This window comes from Bos indicus, chromosome 11, assembly GCF_029378745.1.
Source record: "Bos indicus isolate NIAB-ARS_2022 breed Sahiwal x Tharparkar chromosome 11, NIAB-ARS_B.indTharparkar_mat_pri_1.0, whole genome shotgun sequence".
NCBI lineage: Eukaryota > Metazoa > Chordata > Mammalia > Artiodactyla > Bovidae > Bos > Bos indicus.
In genome coordinates this window covers 97,619,350-97,645,864 of record NC_091770.1, presented here as the reverse complement: position 1 = coordinate 97,645,864, position 26,515 = coordinate 97,619,350, and the positions used below count along the sequence as shown (strand labels likewise).

General features: G+C 54.8%; 1 protein-coding gene across 12 annotated transcripts in view; it reads right to left on the bottom strand.

Moving 5' to 3' along the window:
- Positions 1–26,515, bottom strand: part of RALGPS1 (Ral GEF with PH domain and SH3 binding motif 1) — a 303,143-nt gene that overhangs the window by 24,168 nt on the left and 252,460 nt on the right. For 8 of the 12 annotated variants that reach the window (XM_019970864.2, XM_019970862.2, XM_019970867.2 and 5 more), the window contains exons 12-15: positions 23,613–23,680; positions 4,983–5,109; positions 3,570–3,727; positions 1,391–1,442 (exon numbers count right to left, since the gene is read on the bottom strand). In XM_019970864.2, the coding sequence (XP_019826423.1) occupies positions 1,391–1,442; positions 3,570–3,727; positions 4,983–5,109; positions 23,613–23,680 (405 nt within the window). The remainder of the gene's footprint in view (positions 1–1,390; positions 1,443–3,569; positions 3,728–4,982; positions 5,110–23,612; positions 23,681–26,515) is intronic. The other 4 variants (XM_019970870.2, XM_019970871.2, XM_019970872.2 and 1 more) reach the window with 1 other exon arrangement.

Sequence of the window (26,515 nt, the reverse complement as noted above, 5' to 3'; positions counted from 1 at the left end):
GGCGCTGAGAAGAGTCAAACTTCCGCCAGTCAGATCTGATGTCTGCCTGCTATCTGTCTGGCTCTCGCCCCGCCGCTGGGGTGGGCAGAGAGAGGGCAGCGGGCCCACAGAGAGGGGGCCTATGCTCCCCAAATCAGAGCCCAGCAAATGTCCCTCCAGGAGGCCTGGGGAGGGACAGAAAGAGGAGCTCCTCCCCCAACCCAGCCACCCACCTAGGGTATCACCAGGACAGACAGACAGGCTGACTGACGTGGGGCCAGTCCCTGCAGTGTCACAGAGGCTCTGGATGAGGCATGGTGATGACCAGGTGGGTCCTGCAGTTGGGGGAGGTGGACGTGGGTCAGCTCTGCCCCGCAGGGGCGGGTGAGGCAGGACCACGCCACCTGTCTGCGCCTTGCTGTCCACAGATATGAAACGGGGACATCTTACAGCTAACCCCCGTGCCGGAGGGCTTGAGGACTGGGAGAGACCAAGACAGCGCCTGGCACATGGGGAGCACTCAACAAAGCTCACTGTCCCCGTATCCCATCCCTCTGCCCTGTGCCCCTGCCCTGCGCCAGTGGGCTGCACCTCCTCTCTGACCATTTATGATTGTGGGGGCTGAGCACCACGGGAGGGGCGTGGGTGTGGCTGTGTATAACTGAGGGTGTGCCTGTGTGTGCCTGTCTGTGCATGTGGACCCCTGTGTACACAGGCTAGAGGAGGGGCTACTTTCCAGGACGATGCAAGCATACCTCTGTGTCACTGGATGCCCCCCGCTCTCCTAAGAACTTGAGTCCCCACAATGCCTGTCACCATCGGCGGTGCCAAGGTTGCAGGAGCTCCCTGTTCCCAGGGTCCCTGTCTTCCCAGAGCCCACCTGGTGCATGGCACAGAGAAAGTGCCAGCATGTAGAGGAGGGAGGCACAGGGAGGACTTCCTGGGGTGGACGGACTGGCTGCAGGGAACCTTGGGCAGAGTCCCCTTGGCTCACCAGCGCCCAGGAGGGTGGGTATCAGCCCGTGGCCAGAGGGGTGCAATGCTCTCAGACCCCACCAGGCGGAGCCACATGTCCATCTCCAGACCCATTTGTCAGGCTTCTGCTTTCGAGAACCCACATCTCAGACCGTATCTGTGCTCGGAGGTCTCCTTGGCAGCTCGGCCTGAGGGAGAGGCTCCTGGGACAACTCTGGACCCGAGGATGAGGGGTCCTGCCAGAGCAAGGGGCGGGACCCACCACCCCACGCCCATCCTGTTTGGGCAGCCTCCCTGCCCCTGGGCTGCGCTGACCTATGGAGCCATGGGGCAGCCCCCGACAGGCTGGGTGAGGAGGGTGGGGCTGGTCTCCAGCTCCCTGGGCCCCCCCTGAGCGACTCCCCCGGGAGGGAGGCCCAGCCCAGGCCACACTCACCTTTCCAGCCCTGAAGACATCTCTTCACTAAACTCTGAGCTCTCACTACTGCCTGGAAAAGGAACATAGATCAGTGAGCGGGGCGGCCTCGCAGGAGTGGGGCCACTAGAGCGGCCTGTTCTCCGCCGGGCCCAGGCCCCAAGCTGCACGAACATGCTGGAGGGACACCGCCTGACCCCGGGGGTGTCAGTGTGGCTTGGGCTCTGCTCTGCTGCTGCTCTGACACTCGGCCCACCCCGTCCCACGGTTCCCAGGTGGGCCCTCCTCTGCCTTCCCTGCCCGCTCAGCGCTGCGGCTGCCCACACACCAGTCCCCTGGGATCAGGACCCTTAGGACTCTGTCTTCCACAGGCCCCACCCCTGCCCTCCAGGGGCCAGATGACAACTTCTCCCTCCAAAGGTCAGGGCTGGACTAAATGCGGGCCACGGAGCAGCTACCTAGCACTGGACAGAGGCCCCCACGGAGCACCCTTTCAGAGCCCGGGGCAGTGTGCACACAGAGGACTCAGCTTTCCCCTGGCCTGCACCCCGAGGCTGACTGGGACTCACCAAGGCCCAGCTTCAGCCACAAGGAAGCAGAGAGATGTTCCTTGGAGGCGCCTGGGTTCTGCCCTCTCTGCCTGGGCTGCCTTGCTGGCACCACAGCCGGGCAGTGCGAGTGGGGAGAAAGAGGGGGAGGTCCCAGGCCCCTTGGCAGTTCCAGGACACAAGGACCAGTTCAGTCTCAAGCAGGGCACAGGCACACAGGGCAGCGAGCTCCCAGGCTCCAGCTCCAAACAGAAAAACCTCTGAGTGTTCGGAGTGGAGAAGCTGAGAGCCGCAGCGCCTGGGGATCTCCCGCCTGGATGCCGGACAGCACAGCGTCTGACTTGGTTTCTGTCTCAGGAATAGCAAGGCTTGGGCTCAGGCACAGCTCAGAAAGTTTCCTGGATGTAAAAGAGCTGTTCTACTGCTCAGCCCAATGCTCTCGGGCCGGCATTTCCCACGCAGGTTCAGAACCCCACCCCATGGGATTCTCCAAGGAGGAGGGTTCCGGCCCAGACAGTGTGGGAACCTTCGGGCTCAGCTGCCTCCTGGGAGACCCACGATGCCCATCAGTATGGTCCAGTTTCTGGGAAGAGACCTACTGCCCTGGTTTAATCCAGCCTTTCCCCAACTCACAGACCCTGAACTCTTCTCCCCAGGCGCACCTAGGAAGCCTGGGCTACACTGTCCCGAGCTGGCAGAAACCCCTGGCCGGGTCCAAGGAGAGGATCTCCTCCCTGGACGGACAGCAGACACAGGCCTTGCTTGTCACATGCTTTCTAGGAAGTGGGAGCCAGGTGCCCCCTCGCGGCGACGCTGCCTCAGAGACTGGCCCCGTTTCACGGGATGCGAGATTCCCGCATGATTTTCCTGCCTGTACTACCTCTTCTTTCCCATGCGCTGGGGCCCTCCACCCTACTGGCCTCTGTCTAACCTGCTGCCAGCCCCGGGAGGGCTCCCTGTTAGGACAGACACATGGACACACAGACTACAGAAGCATGGCACACTGAAAGGACAGCAGTGGACAGTACACCTGTCTGACGGCAGAAATGACCGGGTGGCCTGGACTCCACAGGGGCTGGGCCTGTGACCAGAGCTCACTGCCACCCTTAGGTCTGATACCACCCCTGCCAACCCTGGCCCCAGCAGCTCAGCCTCTGTCTTTCTATTGATATAAGCACCATTTCTGGCTGGAGTTCAGACATACATTTTCATCCCAGAAGGTCAATTTTTCATCCTCCCTTATTTTGGCTTCTTGGTATGAAGACAAGTGCATGGGGAGCACCCCGGGGCCGCCTTGCTGCTGTCCCCAGGCAGAATCTCCTCCTTTGCCCTGTGGGCCAGGGTTTGTGGCTCCCCAGGGACGGAGCCCCGCGGGGGCAGCAGCCACAAGGCTTTGACAGTCGCCTGCCAAGGACAGTGGGTCTCAGGTACGTGTCTGTCCCCTCTCAGAGCCACTGGCAGGATGAGGACCCATGGCCCTTTGTGAAGTGGAGACCGGGAAGCAAAGGCCTCTTTGGCCCTGGCGATGCCTGTAGGGAGCCCTCTATGCGGGGGTGGGGTGCGGGGCCCCCGGGCACGGCAGTGACGGACACAGACACAGACACGCCGGGCCGTGGCCCACCCGCTGCCGTGTGCAGGCCGGGGACGCTTACCGAGGGAGAGTCCGTTGGTGACGGCGGAGGAGGAGGCAAGGGCGAGGCCCCTGCGGGGGCTGCGGGGCTCTAGGACACTGTCATCCAGCAGGTGCCTCGCTTTCTCCGACGGGAATGTCGCGCTTTTACTCTCAACTACACTCAACTGACACATCATACTGGAAAATGGAAAGGAAGAAAGAAGGCAAAGCTCCTTATCTACAGAGCAACAGTGGTTCCACCTGCCCCGGGGGCCTGAGCAGAACAGCACCGCTGCAGGACAAAGACCTTCATCCAGAACCGCGGTCCTATCTCCCCATGGCGTGACCTTGGGCAAGTCACATCATTCTTCTGAGCCTCAGTTTCTCTGGCAAATGGAGACTCACGCTACTCACCCTGCCTGACTCCTAGGATGACTGTGAAGCTCAAGTGAGTGGATGGTGCTTTCGAGTGCTGGGGCCAAACAAGCCAAAAGATGGCTGACCTCGTGGTCAGCACTTCTGCTTCTGGAGTCATAGACCTGGTCCAAGTCCTTGCTCCAGCCTTACCCACTGCCCAGGTACCCAGCACCACTGCCAGGTGCTTCCCCTGTTGGACCTCCTGGCCTCATTCTTACAACACGAATCAGGCAGGTACTCCAGATGCCTGCAGGGGCCCAGTGAGAGGATGCTGGCCAGGCACGTGACAGTGTAGCCAGCACCGAGCAAGCCCCGAACTCTCGGAGAAGCAAGGCTTTTCTTCTCCAGGGCTAGCCTGTGCTGGCTGAGGCTTGTGTCTTAACGGTAGGAGGACGAAAGGAAGGAAGGAACAGAGAGGAGAGAGAGGGAGGGAGAGAGGGCAGAAGGGACCCAACTGCTCAGGGATCTGTGCCCAACATCCTGGGGACACGCGCACATCTGCCCAGCCATGCTAAGGACCACACATGTCCCCCAGCTGGTCAGCCCCATGGAGCCGGGGGAACCTGCAGCAGGCTCTGGGCTCTGCAGGCTTTCTGCAACTTTTAGCAAGTGGAGATGCTGAGCCATGACACACAGGTGCCATGAGATATCACATGCTCCCTGGAGGACTATCATGGTGTTTCCTGGACTCTGGGGTTTTCTTTCTACGAGGAGGCACTAACCAAGTTTGGGCAAACCAGCTAGAAGCCCACCACTGCCTCCCTGCCCTTTCCTGCACACCTCCTCCATCAGCTGCTGAGCCCCAGAGACCTGTCACCAGTACACGGGCCATGCAGCCACGACCACCCCTGCCCTTCCTGAGCCCATGCCAGCCTGAGGAGGGGGCACCAGCCCGGAAGACCAAGAACGCCCATCAGCAGCTCCCAGACAGGCAGGGGAGTCCCGGGTGGGCTGGCATCCCCAGCAGCTCTTCAGCCCCCGCCCCATGCTGAGTCCCACCCTGACCCCAATGTCGGGGGCTCATGCGGTCACCCACTTGTTGCCCAGGCTGTGGCTCTTCCTGTGTCTCGGGACCGGGGGTGTGGGGAGGCTGCCGGCCACAGAGGCGTCCGGACAGGTGGGCCGCCGGCTGAACCTTGCGGAACTGGAGCCACTGGATGGGCCTGTGAACAGAGCACAGAGAGTGAGGCGAGGGGCTGGGGAGGCTTAGGGGAGGTGGGTTTGCAGGGAGATCCCTGGCTCGGCTGACAGGAGAGGGCAAGGTTCCCCAAGCCCTATAGCTGTCTACTCATGAGACCCTGACCCCTCACCCCCAGCTGCCAGGCACATTGTGATACACATAATAAGCCTGATAACAGGCCATCAGGATGGCCAGCATCCTGCTGTTCAGTGTCCCTGGCCCGACAGCCCCACTGCTCACGTGGAGGAGAGCGCCATGGATGGACAGGGCAGGGGTGGAGGCAGGGGTCGGCAGCCTGGCCTGTTTTCCCTGGGGTGGTACTTCTCCATGGCCACCCCGCTGGGGGACAGAGTTGAACCTCACTAGTGTGACTTCCGGAGAAGGCAATGGCACCCCACTCCAGTACTTTTGCCTGGAAAATCCCATGGACGTAGGAGCCTGGTAGGCTGCAGTCCATGGGGTCGCTCAGAGTCGGACAGAACTGAGCAACTTCACGTTCACTTTTCACTTTCATGCACTGGAGAAGGAAATGGCAACCCACTCCAGTGTGCTTGCCTGGAGAATCCCAGGGATGGGGGAGCCTGGTGGGCTGCCGTCTCTGGGGTCACACAGAGTCGGACACGACTGAAGTGATTTAGCAGCAGCAGCAGCAGTGTGACTTCTGAGTCCAGGTCCAGGGCCCATACCCCTGTGCCCTTCCAAGGCCAGACTCTCTTCTGAAGCACATGTCCAACCAAAAGGGATGTGTGCAGGGCTCACTGGGGGCAGTGGATTAACTGGGCGAGACAGCACAGCCATGCAGGCAGGGTGTCAGACATCCAGGCCCGTCCGTTATTGCCTGGGTGACCTCGGATGGGTTGCTTCCTCTCTGAGTCTCAGTTTCCGACATCTGAAAGGTGGGAACAACACACTCACCCTGCAGGTGGCTGGGAGAGGTCTTGGGGTAACATACGCAGAGTTTCAGTTAGTGCTCTCTCTGGTTTTATTATGATTAGGTTACCCTGTCCTCCTCAGCCCCAATTATGGGGCCAATGCAAGGTCATCAAAGCCAGGGGGTTGGGGTCACAAACCCTACTGAGCAGCATGTGCTGAGAGACTGAGCCCTTCATGTTAGCCACATTCACAGCTATTTTCTGTGGGGCATGGTCTAGACCACTGTTGTCTCTTTAATTTCTGTGGTTGTGATTTGGGAAGGGAGGTCTTAAGGTGTTACCAAGCTGGGTTCTTGGACTCGAATCAACAGAAACAGATAAGAGGTTAGATGAGGAATTCAGGCAAGACTTTAATCAGGCTCACAAGGGAGCGAAAACAAGTAACAGGTTCCCTTCCTTGCTCCCTGTGGGTAGGTGATCTGGTTCCTTGAGTGGAGTGAGGGTAGGTGCAGATCAGTGGGTCAGGCCAGAGGGGCGGCCTAGGTGGTCTGCCCACCCCCTGGTGGTGCTGCACGAAGGGATCACGCACAGTACCCTGCTCCAGGCACCTCAGTGGTGGTTGGATTTTGACCCTTTTGTTTGAAATTTGCCCCAACTGCATATGCCTGCGGTTATTTTTAGTCCCTCATAGTTTCTTTGTATCTGCTGCTCAAATGTTTGTCCAGGTGCAAGCAGTAAAGAGCCCCAGGTCCCAACCTATGTCAAAGGGAGGTGACCCCAGATGATAGCTGAGCCATAGCTACCTGGGCCAGACACCGGAAATGGGAGCCAGGGTTTCTGCAAAGGGGCTCGGTTACTTCCTGCAGAGCACATCGAATGTGGGGCAAACCAGGGGGCTACTGCCTGGCTGTGCTGGGGAACATCCTGGAGGGCCTGTGAGGCCAGAGGTCCACCCAGGGCTCCAGATCCTCCACCAGAAGATGCTGCAGATCCACTAGTGACCTAAGGGTCCCCGTGTCCCCCAGCACGCTAGGTTCATTCTTATTTTGGCGTGCAAAACAACGACCCTTGTCTGCAGCCTGTGCACTATGGGAAGTCCAGCTTCTGGCACTTCGGAGGGTTCCCGAGGCAAGGAACTCACGAAATCTCGGGCTCTGAACTCCCACTCCCAGAGATTGTCCCACCCCACTGTGCCTCCTCCACATCCTCTCCTTCACTTCCCTGAGGCCCCACCACCAAGCCCTGCACTAGGTCTCCGCTGTTCCCTTCAACAACTATTCCCAGGTGTCAACCCCTCCTTCAGCCCCACTACACACCTATCAGACTCTCTCCCCTCCAAAATGCTGCCACTCTCCTGCCACGAGAACACGGTGCCTGTTGGGTTTGGTTGCCCTCAATCGCCACGTGCACCTCCGGAGACACCGGGCTTCCTGCCAGGCCCCCGTGGAACAGGAACCTCCGACCCAACCTCCTGTTCCCTCTGAGAGTTCACTGCACCGCTTCCCCTTCTCCTGCTTGGTCCATTCCAGTTTATGCATACACTCTTAGTTTCTCACCTTCTGCAAAAGAAGGTGCCCTGGCCCAGCTCTCCTCCCAGGCACCACATGGGATGTGGAGGAGGCACAGGGGGGTGGGACGATCTCTGGGAGTGGGAGTTCACTGCACCACTTCCCCTTCTCCTGCTCGGTCCATTCCAGTTTATGCATACACTCTGAGTTTCCCACCTTCTGCAAAAGAAGGTCCCCTGGCCCAGCTCTCTTCCCAGGCGCCACACTTCCTCAAAAACCAGCTGCCGCCCCCTCACTCACTCTTCAAGTCACTAAATCTGGTTTCCATTTCCTAATGACATTTCCATTGACCTCCTTTGGGCCAAATCGTCGAGCACTCATTGGCTTCCTCGCCAGCGCCCTTGGTGGGTGATGCAGGTGATGGCTCCTCGTAAGCCTCTGCTTCCTGGGTGTCTGTGATATCACTCCCTCCTGCTTCTCCCTGAACCTCTTTGATCGCTGTCACTCAGCCTCCTCTATGGGTTCCTGATCCCCCAGTGGCTGGTATTGTCTATACAAGCCTCCCTCTTTGGCTCCTGGTTCTGATTTGATTTTAACTCAGCGGGTTGGCTGATGACTCTTAAACCTTTACTGCCATCCTTTTTTGTTGTTGTTGTTTGTTTTAAAGAGCAAGGGAGCTTATGGAAATCCACAATAGTTATTTATTTTTTTAATATTTATTTAGTTACTTGGCTGCACTGGGTCTTCATTGTGGCGTGTAGGATCTTTAGTTGCAGGCATGTGGAAGTTAGTTCCCTGACCAGGGGTCAAACCCAGGTCCCCTGAATGGTGAGCCCGAGGAGTCTTAGCCACTGGACCATCAGGGAAGTCTCCAGCCATCCTTTTTTTTTTTTTTTTTTGAGCCTGAGACCTGCATTTCCTTCTGTTGGCTTGATCCCTTCATCTGAGCTTTCCTAAGATATCGTAAGTTCAGCCAAGGTTGAACTTGAACCCTCTTCCTGTATTTCCAGCCTTGGCTGGAGGCCCTGCTGGCCATTCAGTCACCTGGCCTGGAAGGAGCAGTCGTCTTGGCTTCTCCAAGACTGTGACTTGCCTTTTCTCGTCTTACTCAGTTCAGTTCAGTTGCTCAGTTGTGTCCGACTCTTTGCAATCCCATGGACTGCAGCACACCAGGCTTCTCTGTCCATCACCAACTCCTGGAGCTTACTCCAACTCATGTCCATCACTTTGGTGATGCCAACCAACCATCTCATCCTCTGTCGCCCCCTTCTCCTCCCGACTTCAATCTTTCCCAGCATCAGGGTTTTTTCAAATGAGTCAGTTCTTCGCATCAGGTGGCCAAAGTACTGGAGTTTCAGCTTCAGCATCAGTCCTTCCAATGAATATTCAGGACTGATTTCCTTTAGGATGGACTGGTTGGATCTCCTGGCAGTCCAAGGGACTCTCAAGAGTCTTCTCCAACACCACAGTTCAAAAGCATCAATTCTTTGGCGCTTTCTTTAGAGTTTAAGTCTCACATCCATACATGACTACTGGATAAACCATAGCTTTGACTAGACAGACCTTTATTGGTAAAATAATGTCTTTGCTTTTTGATATGCTGTCTAGGTTAGTCATACCTTTTCTTCTAAGGAGCAAGCGTCTTTTAATTTCATGGCTGCAGTCACCATCTGCAGTGATTTTGGAGACCCCCGAAATAAAGTCTCTCACTGTTTCCATTGTTTCCCCATCTCTTCTTACTTGCCACACACAATCGTCAAGACCCCTAGGTTTTCTACACCCCCTCCCTGTCCATCTCTCTTCTCACTGACTGGTCTGAGTTACCACACTTTCTCTTCTTCCTGCAGCCAGTCTAAACTTCTCAAATCCAACCATCATACAGATTCATGAAAGTCTGATAAGTGAAAAGCCTGAAACTGTCAGGGGCATGGTGCTCAAATCCTGTTATATCTGGTCATTTTGGCTAATCTTAAAATCCTGAAGAAGAAGAAAGGGACAAAGTAGTCGCAACAAATTTTGAGAAGAACAGCACAGGACTTGTCCTACCAGTTATCAGACCAAAGCACAAGACAAAAGTAACTCAAACAGTCTAGTGCTGGCGTGTGGACAGAGAAACTGTTCAGTGAATCACAGGTGAGAGTCTAGACTTCTTCATGGTGGCAGCGGCATTACAAGTTAAAAGGAAGACAGGGTCTTCAGTACATGGGTCTAGAACCATTAGGTTCCATGTGGAGAAAGATGAAGTTATTGAGTCCTTTTACCTTACATTATGCGAGTGGATTAATTATATATATATGAAAAGCAGAAATGCAAAACTACTGGAAAGAAAAAGGAGACAATCCTTATGACCTTGGCGAAAGGAAAGAAACAAAAGGCATAAACCTTCAAGGAAAAAAAATGAGGGGAGAGAGGCTCAAGAGGAAGGGGATATATGTATAATTATGGCTGATTTGTGCTGTTGTTCGGCAGAAACACAACATTGTAAAGCAATTTTCCTCCAATTAAAAAATAAATTTTTAAAAATGAAAAAAATTTGATTAAACATTTCTGTACCAAATCAAGCCAATAAACAAAAGACAGGAAAAGCAACATTAGATGGCAAGGTGTAGTCTGAGAGAAGCAATATGTCACCCACATCACCATCAAAGGGTTACGGTTCAGATTTACAGAGAACTTCAAATACCAGTAAGAAAGAGACAAACTACGCCCCAAGAAAATGGGCAAAGGAAACAAATGGGAAATTCACAAAAGAGGAAATGACCTCGATGACCAATAACTATATGGAAAGATGCCTTAACCTCACTGGTAATAATGGGAATGCAAATTACAGTAAAACTGAGATACATTTTCAACTTATTAGATTGTTAAAAAAAAAAAAAAAAAGATTAGCCTGACAATATCAAATGTGAATGCTAGTTAAGGGCTCATTTGAGTGTCCAATACTTGAAAAGCAATTAGCAATGCTGAGTAAAGGTCCTTTCATGGCATCACCGTGACCTCAGGATTCCAATTCTGGGTGTCTGCCTTCAGGAAACGTGCATCTGTGCACAAGGGGGACACATTTCCTTTCCAAGGACGTTCCAAGTGGAAACAACCTGCATGCCCCTCGGTAGAGAAATGGATAAGGGAGCTGCAGTTCATTCATTCAACAAATTCTGCAGAGCAGGAAAAAATGAAGAAACTGGATCTGCAGGTATCCGTGTGGATACAATGCATATGACAGAAACATATGGTAAGCAGGCAGAGCAAGTTGCAGATGAATGTTTAGGTGAATGGCATGATGCCACTTATGTAATATTTTTAAAAACTAGTATACATTTTTATATGTATGTGCGCATGCTAAGTTGCTTCAGTCATGTCCAACTCTGTGGGACCCTATGGACTATAGACCCCCAGACTCCTCTGTCCATGGGAGTTCTCCATGCAAGACTACTAGAGTGGGTTGCCATGCCATCCTCCAGAGGATCTTCCCAACCCAGGGAATGAACTCAGGCCTCTTATGTCTCCTTCATTGGCAGGCAGGTTCTTTACCACTAGTGCTATCTGGGCAGCCCATATATAGGTATACGTGTAGTAAAATACAAAAATCCACACAGGAATAACACAAAATGCTATGGGGACAGTAGATACCTCCATACAGAAGAAAGGGAAAGGATGGGGTGTAATCAATCTGTAAACAATTAAGGAGATGTAAAGCAAATATGGCAAAATGTTCGCTTCTGTTAAACATGGGTGGCAGGTACCATAGATATTCTCTTTGTAGAAAGGTTTCATGATTTAAAATGAACAGACTTGAAAAATGAGTGGAAACTTTCTCTGTACCAGGTGCCGTGCTAGGGGCTGTGCTGGAATCCAGGTCTATCCTTCCCCACCCTGTGCCAGGAACTGGGGGCTGCATGATGGGGCCTTGGCCAGTGGGCTCCCTTCTGCCTGGTTGCCTGGGCCAGGTGGCAGGAGATAGTGCTGTCAGAGATGCTCCAGGTCTTTGTTCAAAACCCATCAACCAGGACTTCTTGGGAGCTATTCCATCCCTGGCTGGGGAACTAGACCCCATGTGCCGCAAAGAAGACCTGGCTAAGTCAAATAAAGTTAAGAAAAATAAACCCATCAACCTCCACTGTTAGCAGAAGTGTCCTTGCTTAAAATTTGTCAACTCTCCCACCTCTAGCAGGAGTGAATGTAAATCTTTACGTTAAAGGGTCCAGAGATAGGAAAGGAAACCGCACACACACACAAAGAAAAAACCAGATGGAACCAGCTGGGCCCAAGATGGCGATGAATGTGATTTCCAACAGACTCTGAGTCTCCTTGTACCTCCATCTGACTACATTAGCATATTAAATGACATATCCACTGGTGGCCAAGACTGGACATTAAGGACCAAAGAAGGATAGAAAGGGGGTGGCACCCTACTCCCTTGCAAAAGCCCCATCCCTCCCCCGGGGGACTAAGGCATCTGCCTCCCCATTATCAGCCTCACCGCTCATCCCTTTGTCTTTGTTAATTTAGTTCCCTTTTCTCCATTCTTTGGCCACTGAATAAAGCTGCTGCTGCGCTGCTTTCAGCTTCTGTTCTGTCATCTGCCCACTCAAACCTGAATGGGAGTAAAACCCTCCTCTACCGAGACAGAGAGCTCAGGCTCGGGCCGAGCAGGGGGATCCAAAAGACTTAATTTGATAAGAAGAGGGGGCGCTGTCTGAGGTCCCAATTCCAGCCTGCATGTGGCATCATCTCAAGAATTGGGGCTTCGACAGACCAACCAATGACAATGACGTCAGAGAGTTGTGGCCTGGACTTCGCCAACCCTGGGAGGGTCCATGGGAGCTGGCGAGGACTACGGCTAAGCTTTGTGTGCGCTTGTACTTTCCTGTGAGGGGTTCCACGTCACCGTCAGCTTCTCTGAGACTCGTTCTTAACCAGGGCATGTTTGTATCAGAAGCATCTGGAGGGTGTGTGAGAATCGGAGCTTCTTGGGCCCAGCCCAGGAGGGTCTAGTTCTGCTGGCCTCAGCTGGGTCAGGGGTGCTGCTCTTCGGGTGATTCTGATGGGCACCCCGTGAAGAACTTCTGCTCAAAGCACAGGGATGAAAGCAAGTTCTGTCCCAGGGGAGACATCTCGTGTAGCTGCCGCGGGAGGAAGGGCAGCGTGGAAGCACCAGGCTTTGTTTCTGTTTTGTACATATTGCTCAATAAATGAATCCACGCGGAGGGTGGAATGTGGCTTGTTTATCAGCTGCCTGTACGCAGGATCAGTCTCGATGCCTGAGTCACTCTGGCTCCCACCCCGGGCTCAGTAAGTATTTTGTAAAGGTCATATCGCCTGGCTCCTCCCCATGGTTGGAACCAGTGGTGTCCTAGCATTAATAACAGTGATAATTGAGTGCTGCGGGCCTGGTCTCTGGCTGGGTGTGGTGCTGCCACCCAGAAGGTGAGTACTCGGAGGAGGCCAGCTCTGCAGGTGAGACAGCCCATGAGCAGGACCTGGGCCCTGTGCCACTCTCCGGGAACCAGGGGAAGGGGGTGGGGCGTGGGGGGTGGCCCATGGTGGGGAAGGAGCTCGAGCAGTTCAGAGGTCAGGCATTAGGGGAAACCTGAGGAAGGGGGAACACGGCGACACATCGAGGTGATCTGATCTAAGCAGAAGGCACTTCTTGAAGGAAACGTGTGGTGGATAAACGTCCCACTGCTGCTCCGGAGGAAGGGAAGGTGAGGGAGCACCTACTGTGCACCAGCTGTGAGCCAGGCTTGTATAAACACTCCATTGCTGAGTCCAGAGACTCTCGAGCCATCAACACTCCTACAGCCGTCCTGTGGAGACCTCCCCGCCCCCAGGTCACGTGGCCGAGGGGAGCTGGGTTTGCTCCTTGAACCAGCCTCGTGTGCAGTGAGAAGTGGACACTCCGAGGCTCTTCTGGGAACCTCCCTGGCCTCGGCTCTCTCCTCACCCACTCCCTTCCCCACTTGTTGCCCAGAGGTTCCTGCGCCCTGGCTCTGACCCCAGTCAGGCTCTCCTGAGCCTCTGGACTCGCCCCTGGTCGCTTCCACTCAGCTCCTGACTCTCCCTCCAGGCCAAGGCGTGGATCCACCCCCTTCTCCTTGCTGCTTTGGATGGGAGGCAGGCCTGGCCTCAGATGGCCCTGAACTCAGCTGGGGGAAGGTGGGGGGCTGTGATCTTCCTGGGCCCAGGGTCAGAGCTGATGCTGGTCTCAGTGCCCTGGGTCTCCATCACTCCCGTCCCTGCACTGTGGACCAACAGCAGGACTTTGACGCTGAAGCAGAAGAATTTCCATTCAGCTGGGACCTGGGGTGTGTGTGTGGGGGGGGGGGTGGCCTCTCTGCCAGTAAGTGACACTCTGCTACTGAAAGGCCTCACGTGCCAGCCCCACCAGGCCTGGCGGGGGGAGAGGGGGCGCGTCATGTGACAGCACCCGGGACACGTGTCTTCTGGGACTGGTTCGGAGCTGGGTGCTAACAAGTTTGTTCCTCTGTGTCCTCGGGGTGGGGGCGGGGGCGGTGATAATGGGCTGGGGCTCTGGCCTGCCCTAGCAGAGTGTGGTCCCCGCTGCCCAGCCCGATATGGCACGAGCAGCTGGAAAAACTGACCACGCGGCTTGACTATCTCAGAGGATTGCTCTATTTTTCCTCAGCATAATTTTTCCATGAATAATCTTTAAGTGGCTGTTTCTTTAGCAGTTTCATTGGAACATATGAGAACTGACAGTCATTGGGGAACAAGATATCATGAACGAAATCTGGTTTTCATTACACTTCTCTCAAGAAACCAACATGCTGCCCAGCAGACCACTCACTGATTGGAAGAGAAAAGAGCACAGAGCCTTCTAACAAAGGCTCTGGAGTGGGCAGGATCAGGATGATGAATGGCTACAGCAAAGAACGTGGGACCCAAAGGCAGACAGGCTCCGACTGGTACCTGCCACCCCCTGGCTGAGCGACCTTGGGCGAGTCACCTCGCGCCTCTGAGCGTGAATTTTACGTCTGCAAGACAGGGGCACTAAGCCGGCCTGGTGGCACCCTGGTGAGGATAAAAGGACAGAGCGCTGGCCTCTCTCTTTCCTAACAACACAGGGGGGGTGCGCCCCAGCCACTCTGAATTAGAGAGCTGACACTCTGCCTTCGCAGAGTCACAGTCAAGTGGGGACAGAGACAAGCATCCAGATAATTACACCCAGGAAAGATATCTGCTTTGATAAGAAAAAATAAAGAAATATGATAATAGCAGTAACTACATCACTTGGATAACTATCACAACTGTGCCAGGGCTGGCGATGGTAATGGGTGACACTCACTGAGAATCTACCAGGGGCCAGAGACTGTGCTAAATGTTCTGGACAGAGGATCTGATGTCAGCGTCACAGTAACACTGCCTTGCAGGCCCTGTTGGCGGCATCTCAACGTTATGATGTGGCACCTGCAGTTGGAAGGGTTCAAGAGCTTGCCGGGGCGAGGGGCTGGTGAGCGGTGGGAAACAGTGGCCTTGTGCTCCGCTTGTAATTCTAAAGGAAGGCAGCTCAGAAGCCACACACTACTCTGACCTCAGCAGCCTCGGTCTCGGCCGTCACTTCCTCTTCTCAGAGGTGGCCTTGGCCAGCCAGCCAGCGCTGAGACACTGTGGGGGCCACGGGCCTCTTCTGCCCACCCACGGGGGTCACAGGAGACAGATCTGAAACGCCCCCAGTGCCTCCTGTACATTTCTCTTGGAAGAGAAAGAAATGGAGGGAAAGAACTGGAGGCCCCTCCCATCCTCAGGGGTTAAATTAGACCCTCGCTGAGATACAGAGCCCGGCGTGGTGCAGGATTCACAGCCCCGAGGGTGGGAGTTCTCACAAAGAGGGTGACACCCCATCGTTCTGGGTGCACGTGGCCCACGCCCGGCCTTCATGGCACCCGTTCATCCGAAGCTAAGTAGTTGTGCGTGATTTCCTGCTGACTGTCCATCCCCATCCCCCACCCCAGGAGGCAGGGACCGTGTCTCAGTGACCAGCACAGGGCTGGGTGGGCAGCTGGAGCACCAGCAGCATGTGCCGAGAGCACCGGCATGGTGCCCACGGCTCTGCCGAGGAGGACACGCACCCGGGTAGGGGAGCCTCGTTCCCACGGGTCCCGGCGGCATCAGAGCAGTCCTGCCCTGGGTTAGCCCTGCCCGATTCAAGCAACCTGGCAGCCCGGCCGCCACTCACGGGCTGCGCTCCAAGTCTCGCACATCGGAGATTAATGGGAGGCAGCTGTGTCGGAGGGAAACGACTCAATCTGGAGTCACAAGACTCGCATTCCATCCAGCCAAGTCCCCGGGCTGAGCAGGGAGCTGGGGTCCATTCTCCTCCGGCTCTGAGCCTCCACATCATCCCTGGAGGCCAGGATCACCACTGCTGTGATCTGGAGCTTCGAGAGCACCAGCCTGAGCGTCTGGGGCACGGGGCCCACATCCCTCCCAACTGCAAGGGGTTCCGTGTCTCCCCGTTTCATTCCTGTGTTTCATTCATTCTCCATTTCATTTTGTTCCCACACTGGGGCTCTCACCGGGTCTGCCAGAGCCCTGAGCTCTCTGGGCCCCGGGGGCCCCTCTGCAGAGGAAAGCCTGTTTGTGTTGAAAGCCTTCTCTGGCCAGGTTTCCTGGTGGAGCCTGGGAGCCGGTGACTTTTATGTTCACATGCGTTCTTTGTTTCTCATACATGCAACTCTTACGGGTCCTTACTGCGAGCCAGGCTCTATCTCACACGTCACTCGGTTTGCCCCGGTTCACTTCCTTCTGAAATATGGCATCCGATCACCTTTCAACTGCAGTGAGGCCCGGACGCGTTCTTCTCACAGCCAGAGGTCCAAGTTCCCAGCTGCAGCAGGGCAGCAGCTTTGAGTCTTGGTCCCTCTGCTTGACCTTGTCCTTAAGGGCTACTAGGATGGGAGACTCCAAGGACAAAGCAGACGCGAACTCCAGAGGGAACCAGCGAAAACTGGTCCCTGTCCCTTGAGTCCCTCACCTAGGGTCTTCTACCCACTCTGAGAATATGAGGGTAGTAAGAGGGGGTCACTGCCCTCACCCATGGGGGTGCTCTCTCACTCTTCTCAACCACAGTAAGGGGTCTCCAGGCCACTCGAGGAACTTGCTATATGTCCCCAGCAGCTGGGAGACCCAGGGGACTCTGAGTGCCTCCCTCAGGCCTAGAGTCCACATGGCTGTGGCCACACCAGGGTTAGCTACACTCACAGATTCATCCGGACCAGGAGAGGTGTGGCCTCTCCTGGACCAAGGTGGTCCCTGTGAGTGGAGCTGAGGGCTGGAGGGGACTTCAAGCAGTAAGAAACGTGGTGGGCACCAGCTGAGGGCCCGTGCAGTGCCTCCCCACCCCCAGAAAAAATCTGCATCTGCTCAGGTCACGGGGCTGTGGGGTCGCCGGAAAACCCATGAAAGCGCCTGTGAGAGGAAACAGCACCCGGAGTTGGCACTCAGCCCACACCATTCTTGGCAACCAGACCCTGAGGTTAGCCAGCCGAGGAAGGTAGAGGGAAGTCCAGAATGGGGGGATGGCAACACCCCCACTCCGCAGCCACAGTGGGAAGTCCCAGACAGGGCAAGAGGAGGACAGGATATGCCAAAGCATGTTTAGGATCTACTCTTACACAGACCCAGCCTTCTGAGGACCATGCTGGGACAGCATGCCACTCACAGTGTCAGTGGCAACGTCATGGGTGCACCAAGGTGGTCACCCAGGGCAGGGCGCTTCCTGCACTGCACCGATGATGGGGAGCCCAGGGAACTCCAGGGCCCTCTGGTACATCCTGCTTCTTCCCTGTGCTGCATTCAGGCAACAACCAGTCCAGATCCCTGGGCTCAGCAACTGGCTCTGCCCCTTCCTCCAGGTGCAAGATGGGGGGAGCAACCCAGCACCTTCGCCTATAGGGCAGGTATACCTACCTCACAAGGTAGGTGTAGATTCACCAGGCAAGCACACGGGATGGGGTTAGAGTAGTGCCTGGCAGGGAGTACTCGCTCAGTATGTGTCAGCTATTACTATCTTTAACCTGTTTCCCTACCTGTGGACCAGCTGGTGTGGTTTGTTTTAACACAAGTCCACAAATTCTGACACTCTCATTGAGGGCTCAGTCTCCCTGCCCTCTCCTTGGGCCTGGCAGGCCTTTGAGACTGCCTTGACCGACAGAAAGAAAGCAAAGTGCCGAAGAATTGATGCTTTTGAACTGTGGTGTTGGAGAAGACTCTTGAGAGTCCCTTGGACTGTGCAAGGAGATCCAACCAGTCCATCCTAAAGGAAATCAGTCCTGAATATTCATTGGAAGAACTGATGCTGAAGCTGAAACTCCAATACTTGGGCCACCTTCACTGATGTGAAGAGCTGACTCATTGGAAAAGACCCTGATGCTGGGAAATTGAAGGCAAGAGAAGGGGATGACAGATGATGGGATGGCTGGATGGCATCACCGACTCGATGGACATGAGTTTGAGTGAACTCTGGGAGTTGGTGATGGACAGGGAGGCCTGGTGTGCTGCAGTCCATGGGGTCGCAGAGAGTCGGACACGACTGAGCGACTGAACTGAACTGACCTACAGAGCATGGCAGAAGTGAGGTTAAATGATTTCCAAGGTGGGTCACACAGATGGCATGATGCTTTGAGGACCTCTGCTCTTGGAGGGCAATACCATGCAAGAGCTCAATGACTCTGAGGCTCCCATACATCAGGGAAGCCCATGTGGGCGTCCACTGGACGCCATGTGGACCTTTGGGTTCTGCCCCAGCTGACAGCCAGCGCCACACGTGTCCCGACGGTTCCAGCCCCAACATCTAGTCCCTCTCAGCCTTCCCGTATTTCCCACTGAGACCCTAGTTGTCATGGAGCAGAGACAAGCCACCCTGGCTGTGCCCTGTCCAACCTCCTAGCCCAAAAGTCTGTGCATGTAATAATACAGCCGCTTTGTGCCACTTGGGTCCTGGAGGGGCAAGTTATGCAGCCAGAGTACCTGGCACAGCTGCTGAGTGTGAGCTGGAACTGACGTGAGGGCCCCCTGGTGCCCCCGTCCAGTGCTCCATTGGCCATGCCATGCTGTCCCTCCATCTGGTCAGCATCAGAGCCTATCTGTTAGGGTCAGGAGCGAACATTCCTGAGTGGTAAGCGTGTGCCAGGCACTGCCTAAGGGTTTTTCTGGCCCAGCCACAGTCCACGAAATAAGCCTACATGAAGTATTTATGGTGCTTTAGTCGCTAAGTCGCATCCGACTCTTGTGACCCCATGGACTGTAGCCTGCCAGACTCCTCTGTCCATGGGATTCTCCAGGCAAGAACACTGGAGTGGGTTGCCATTTCCTTATCCAAAGTGTTTAGTTATTCCTATTCCCATTTCACCAATAAGAACACCAAGGCTCAGAGGGACCACGCCGATCACCCAAAGTCCCAGAGCTAGGAAGCACTGGAGCTGGCCCTGCACTCAGGTCGGCCCGACTCCAAGATCTGCCTGGCTTTTACCCACTGGGCAACAGAAGGAAGACAGAAAGGTGTTTGGCGAGCAGTCCTGAAGGTACAGGAACCTGCGGCCAGCCTGAGCTTCTCCATGGAGTTGCTTTGCTGCCAAAGAATCTCAGAGGAAACCTGTCAGCTGGTTCAGCCACATGGAGGCGGGGCTCACGAGATCTGGAAATATCTTCACCGGTTCCAAGGCACACACAGCACCAACTGCCCTCTCTCGGGGTCAACGTTCTTTATGATTTTTGCTCTCCAGGAAAATATTAGTTCATTTATATAAGCTAAACATTACATATGGGGGGAAATGGAAAACGTGGCATTCCTGGCCTTTTTTCTCCCCAGACCAGAAACTGAGAAGGTTTCTCCACTTCCTTTCTCACAGTCTGTCCATCTGCTGGTGTGGAGCTGCTGGCACGGCCGCTTCCCGGGGAGTGGAGAAGGGGGTGTGGGGGCATCGGAGGGACGCAGGGTGCAGCTGCAGCTCGGGGGACCACCTTGATACCAACCGAGGCCCCAGAGACCTCACAGAAGGGCTGCGTCCAACACAGAGCCTGTGTCTCCCAGGCAGGGCCGGCAAGCTGAGAGGGGGAGCGAGTGTAGCCACAGAGCGGGGTCAGGCAGCTCACGCTGGCCTCCTGGGGCTGCTGTTCCCCCCACCGCACCCATCAGTTCCTCACGCTGTCTGCTGCTTGCTTCCCCAGCTAAGGCGAGAATGAAGCCCACGAGGGCAGGTCTTCTCCAGGCTCCTCAGGGGGCCTGGCTCACAGTCGGCCCCTGGCATGTGAAGCCTCCAGTGAACAGACTCTCCTGGGGCCTTTCCTCAGCAGGTGTGGGGTGCTTGCTGGCTGGAAAGAGCCTGGGACTGTAGCCCCAGCCCCCTCCTGAGGAGCTGAGGGAGGCTGTGTTCCTCCCATTCTTGGGACTGCAAGAGGCACATTCCTGTCCCTGGTCTGGTCGGGCTCTTGCCATGCAGCCCCATCTAATTGCCAGACATGGAAGACCTCCCTGGGGCTGCCCTTTGTCCTGCCTGCAAGGGACCCCGCAGGTCCCCTCTGCTGTCTGGAAGCCGAGGCTGGGAAGCCGGGATCCCTGAGTGCATCTAAAGCCTTCCAGACACTTCTGGGCCCTCTGATGGTACATGAAAACCTTAATACCCTGCTTCGAGGCTGGAGCCGCAGCTGTGGAAAGTCAGTGGCAGATGCGCCTGGGTACTGAGGTCTGCTGGCCTCAGCACTTTGCTGGGAGGAGTGTGGAGTCAGCAGGCAGCCGGAGAACCAGGTGCCCACAGGCCCAGCTGGGAGCCCAGAGATCAAGCACCCCACATGCGGGGCTTTGGGAATTCCAGGCCTGGGGAAGGCAGACATGGGACAGGGAAGCACAGAAAGCTGTCTAGTTTCCACAAGGGAAGAACCCTGAAGCACGGAGAGCTGCAAGAGGGTGTAACTCAAGGTCAGCAGGCTCTGGAAACCGGCAGGTAGTGGATGTTTTAGGTTTGCAGACCTCAGGGTCTCTGTCTCAACCTCAACTCTGCTGCCATAGCAAGCAAGTAGCCAGTGCATCCACGGCTGTGTGGCTGTGCTTGGATACAAACCAGAGCGGTCTGCATCAGAGCCACGTGTGTCATTCCCCAGTGTAACAGCGGACCTGACCTGGTCGGGGAGCGGGAGGAGAGAGAGGAGGAAAGATTTCTCCAAACCCGAGTGATGATTCAGCGACAGAGGCAGAATCATAACATTGACAGTAATAACATCATTCTAATAAAGTTACATTTGATGAGGGTGTGTTCTGTGTCAGGCACACGTGATCTTAATAAATTCTCACACCCACTCTCTGAGGGAGGTATTACTATGCCCACTTTACAGGTGGAGAAATCAAGGCTTGGTGGGCACACGGGGTGTTCTGTCCGACCCTTCAGATGAGTCCTTCACCCTACTTGGTGCCCTTGGGAGGCTGGACCCAAGAGGCATCTCTTGGCTCCCTCACCCCAGGCTTCCAGCTGGGTTTGGCTGACGGGAGGCTCCAGCTGTAGATACGGTGGGAGGGTGGAGGAGAGAGACGGCAGGGCATTTCAGCTCCGCCCTTCCCCCTCCTTTACCCTTGGCTACCACAATTCCTGCTGAGCTGACTTGTCCTCTGCGACTCAGCACTTGTTGGAGTTGGTAACAGTTTTTCTTCTCCAAGTCCTTCAGCCTAGAGGTGCTGGGGACCCCGCTGTCCTTGTGTAAAGTATTTATTCCTATTCCCATTTCACCTTCATTAAGTCTCTTCCGGTGAGTCATCTGGGGGCAATTCTGTTTCCTGGCAGGACTCTGACTGATGCTGGAGGTTAGTTAACTGGCTGGCTTCTGGTTTCACAAGGCCAATAAGGCCAATAAACACCGGAGCCAGGTGGGGATGAGGGGGGATGGGATGGAAGGAGAGTAGGGCTGAACCTCGAGGAGGCTGGACGGGGGCCCGGATCCGGCCCTGGTACCGGTTTCCATCTTAGGCAGGGCTCAAAAGTGAGTGTAGGCACTTCCCCAGTGGTCCAGTGACTAAGTCTCCACATGCTCAGTGCAGGGGACCCGGGTTTGATCCCTGGTCAGGGAACTAGATCCCACATGCCGCAACTACAGATCCCGTGTGCTGCACCTAAGACCCGGTGCAGCCAAAGACACACATATCATATTGTTAAAAAGTGAACGGAGCTCCTCCTTTCCTGCCCCAGGGCTCGGGGAGTGGTCTGCTTCTGGAGGCCCCCAGAAGCAGTGTTAAGTTTCCTGTGCCTGGCTCCTGTCTCCACCTGGGGCACTTGGAGACAGATAAATCCTCCAGCTTGTTGGGCCGTGGGGACCTGACGGCACCTGGGGGAGGCCTGAGATGTACTCATCCCGTTCAGGTGTGCTAACCGGACAGGGTGCAGGGAACTCTTACTCAGACTGATCAGGAGACGGAAGGGCAGAACCCTCTGTATCCAAGCCCACTCTCTGCTCCAGAACCCTGGCATTCCCTCCGGAACAAAAAGCCTTGAGTGGTTAGTGTTCCTACACCCCTCTGATGGATCCCTTCCACCCCCACCCACGGTCGGGTGTATGTGAGCATCGGGAAGGAACACGGCTGACTAAGCGGGAGAAGGTTCTAAAACAAGAAGGCAGAGACGAGACCAGCGCTAGAAACTTCTCTCTGGTCACTGCTGGTGGGTCATCTGCCGTGTGCAGAAGGCAGTGGACGTGAAAGGAGACCATGGGAGACAGCTTCCTATTGGGCTCATGGAACCCTGTGAGGATCAAGTTTAGGCCAGGACTCTGTCTCTTGAGGTGTAGACAGCAGCATCCCCAAGCTGTGTGGATCAACCAGCGTCTCCGTCTCTCTGCTAAGTTACCGTGGGACCCTGGGGGCGGGCTAGGGGCAGGGTCCAGCCTACACACTGGAGCCGGAGAGGCTGGGAAAGGTAAGGCACATGGAGGAAACCCCGGAGTCAGGGCAGAGGCCTTGCCTGGCGGGGCCAGTGAGAGGCTGTGACATAGCCTCCTGCGGCCCTAGGGTCCTGACACAGCAGCACCACTGCACCAGCCTGGCTCCAGAAAGGGGAGTGAGTGGTTGGTTAGCAGGTCAACAGGTCAGGGGCAGGGGCCATGACACCAGGCAGAAGCCTGAGACAGCCACCTCCTCACCACTCACTAACCGCCTGTCAGATGTATCATTTCAATTTTGATATTCCAGTGACTCTGGGATGGGAGGCTTATTATCCCCATCTTATGGGTAAGGAAACCGAGGCCCAGAGGGTGTAAAGTTGCTTGTCCAAGACTGTAGCGGCCTGGCACCCAGGTGAGTGTCACATAAGCTCACACCAGGAGGAGGAAGTACGATTGGACCCCAGCCTGCAATCTGATCCTGCCCGGAACAGCAGCAGAGAGCAGCCCCAGCAAGAGTCGGACACGACTTAGCGACTGAACAACAACCAAAAGGAAACTGTCGCGAGACAACTCTGAAGCAGCCAACATCGCGTACACGTGGGCAGAGTGCTTTAAAAGCGTGAGTGGCCCAGCCCTCAAGGTGAGAGCTGGTTCCACCTCCACTTTGTGGATGAGGCCACTGAGGATCGGAGAGGTACGGTGACAGGGCTGGAAGCAGCACAGCTCGAGTTTGACTTCAAAGCCTGGGCCTCTTATCTCTACGGGACGCCACATGCATCCCAAATATGGGAATAAAACTGATGCCCCAGGAAGGTGAGCCCTGTGTGTGTGGTGGGACCAAACGCCCCAGGCAACCTGTGCACCCCTCTGGGGCTTGTTACCCCAAGCCTGGGTGGGAGGCCTGATGACAAGCATCCAGGTGACCTGGAGAGTGTCCTGGGTTTCTCCACCCAGTGCAGGCCCCCAGCTTGGGCTCTGATCTTGCCTCTGTTGGGTCTCAGACTCTCCCAGGGAGCCCCCAGCCCAGAGGTGCCCTATAGGAACCCAGTGTGATCAGAAGCCTGGGCAGGCTGCGTGGGGTGGGGGAGGCGGCTGTGAGCAGGGATGCTGAGGCTGCCAGCCAGCAAACTGGACTCTGGTCTTTGGCTCCACAGGCAAGGCCAACCCTGGCAGCCACATCTGGGCCATTGGTGAGTCTGCCCCCACCCTAGGGGCTACGATACCTGCAAGATCTTCCTTGGAAGAGACTAGTCTCGGGGAGCTGCTTCCTGGTTCAATTCGGAGTGACAGTCTGAAAACAAAGATTTTCAAAGGATTAGATGGGCTCTAGGGTGTCAGAGGGGGAACTGGACATGTGCAAGCTGGGAACTGGGAAACTGGACTGCTGCTAAGGGCTATTCGTCATGGAGCCAGCAGTGCTCTGAGGTCTGCTCCAGATCACAGACACAGCTTTCCAAGGTCCCCGGGGGATTTCCATGACCAAGAAATGATGGCTAGGGAAGACACAGTAAATAGTGCAATCATGGCCCCTTATTGCCGGGCACAGATGTGTTCCTGCTCAAGACAACACTATGAACTAGGAACACCATTCCCATCCTGTAGATGAAAAAAGTGAGGGGCAGCGAGGTCACACAGCTCCCCCCAGATGTGCGGGGCTAACAATTGGCCGAGCAGGGGATCGGGGCTGTCTGACCCCAAGCCAGGGGGTTTAATCATTACACTGCATTCTCAGATGCCTCCAGAGAGGCATGACATAGTAGTTATTATTGTTTTTCTTTAAAGCATCGATTAAGAAACTTCTGGCTGAAAATGACAGAGTGAAACTGGATGCCAGAGTTTCCCTCACCCAACAAGACCAATAAACAATTACAAACACTCAGGAGTAAAAGAGCTCCCCAGCTGCTGCTTAACAAGGGAGGGGGCATGAACTTCAAGAACTTGTAGCCAGGGAAAGAAAAAGTGGATCGTGTAGCTGAACAAGAGCCATCGTGTGGCCCAGCTCCCATCCTGACCTCGGACTTCTCAGGGGGTCTGAACGGCTCCAGATTTGGGAGAGACACGGATGGGGTGGTGGGTGGACGGCATGGGGGATGCTCTGATGGAAATGAAGTCTCCATGGTGCGGCGGGGGAGGTGGGGGTGCATCATCTGAAACCTGAGGGTATCCCTTTCTGGAATGGGATTCAGCCCCCTATTAGATGGAGGAAACACTGATGAAGGCCTTTTAACAGAGTCCCCTTCTCTAGAACAGATGGCTTGCTCCCTGCCTCCAAGGAGCTGGAGCCCTGAGTGCCCCCAGGCCACACAGAGGGCAGAGAATGAGAACCCCTGTGCCTCTCAGCACAGCGGAAGGAAAACCAGCCCATCCCACACAGCGCAGCAGAACCAGACGGCACCTCCTTCCATCAGAGCCGTGGACTAGCCAGAGGAAGCCTCTCACGTGGGAGCAAAACAGAAAGAAACAGTGGGGCCAACTCAAACATCCTCACAGAAAAAGGGGACAGAGGGAGAAGAGAGCACTGTCCAGATCGCTTGGCCCAGAGGGCAGCCCCAGGGGACACGGGGAAATCCCCCCAGGTGCTTGAGACTCTGGGTTGTATAGAACCAAACCTGGAAACTGAGATGGGAACACAAAAGATGAAAGGGGAGACTGGAGACCCCAGGGAACAAACCAAGGGCAGAAACAAGAGGACTGAAGGGATACCAAAGGAGAAACAGATCAACCCCAGTGACTGAGGATGAAAGAGATGGAGATTACAGCCATTAGAAAGAAGTCCATGGAGATGAAAGGCAGATAGCACCCAGTGTATGGATTCCTGGAATGCCGGAGAGAGAAAAGCCAAAAAATGGCGCAGAAGAAGTGGTCGAAGATAGAAACCAAAAGAATTCCTCTGTGATGAAGAAAGAGCATATGCCGTTCCAGGGAAAGCTCCACTAGGAGGCATTCCCCTTGCGAGGCTTTTGAACTTTAAGGAATTCTTCCCACGAGGTAGACAAAACAAGTCACTTACAAGAGGAAAAATCTAGACTGGCTTGAGACTTGTCTATAGCAGCACCCAGTGCCAGACGGCAGTGGGGCAGGTTCTCTGTGTCCTGCGGGAGGGAAACCAAGGAGCCCAGCAAGTTAGAGGCAGATGTTTTCACGAAAGACGTGCATCAGAGTGTGCAGGACTTGAGCAAACCTACTTCACAATGAAACCCAGCTAAATAAGGGACTGAGTTAAAATAAAGACTCCAGGAATGGAGAAGCGACAGGTGATAAGAACTGAAAACGTTTAACTAAAACGATTCCTAAAGAGTAGGAATCATAATTCCTGAACATGATGTGTGTGTTACAAACTTGGAGAAACAAGAAGATAACTAAGGAGGAGTTGGAAGGTGGTACAGGAGAGGTGAAGGGGGCAGGTGGAGCTTGCTAACGAGCTCATCTTTTATGACCTAGTCAATGGGCCCTGCTCACCATGGAAATCCAGTTAAAACAGAACTTAGGGACTTCAACCTCGTCATGTTCTTGCTGACCTCTTCTGTTAATCTTAGAAGGCTCTTTTAGGGAATAATATCTATTGTGGAGAAATGTTTATCTGAAGAGTGGCAATTCCTTATGTTTTATTTCAGTTCCTTTTTCTGGTTAAAGTAAAACTGAAGTTGTTTTAATTAAAAAATAGCAAGTGCAGTATAATCCAATTTCAATAAATTCTATTCTTGCATCCATCCATCTATCCATCCTTCTCCATGTGTATATATGCACTTTCTATGCACAGAAGAAGGCTCAGAATAATGCTCATTTAATGCCAACAGTCATGCTTTTCAAGTGGCCGGAATTTGGGGAATTTTTCTTAAATAAAGTAAAATAGACGAAAGACTGAAGAAGACAAAACACTGGTTGGGCTCCTTGGCACAATGTCTTCAAGGTAAGAGGAAGCCTGTGTCCTCGGAGATGGGGATCAAGCCGCTGGGTGTGCACTGGGCCATGGGGTGTGGGTCCCTCCAGCAGAGTCACAAGCCCCAGGCATCCTTTGCCACTCCGATCCAGGGTCCTCCTACGAAGGGACCCCCTCAGTGGTCTAGGCCTGGGACAAGAACACAGCCTTCCTTCCTGGGTGTGCCCACTTGGACCACAACAAAAA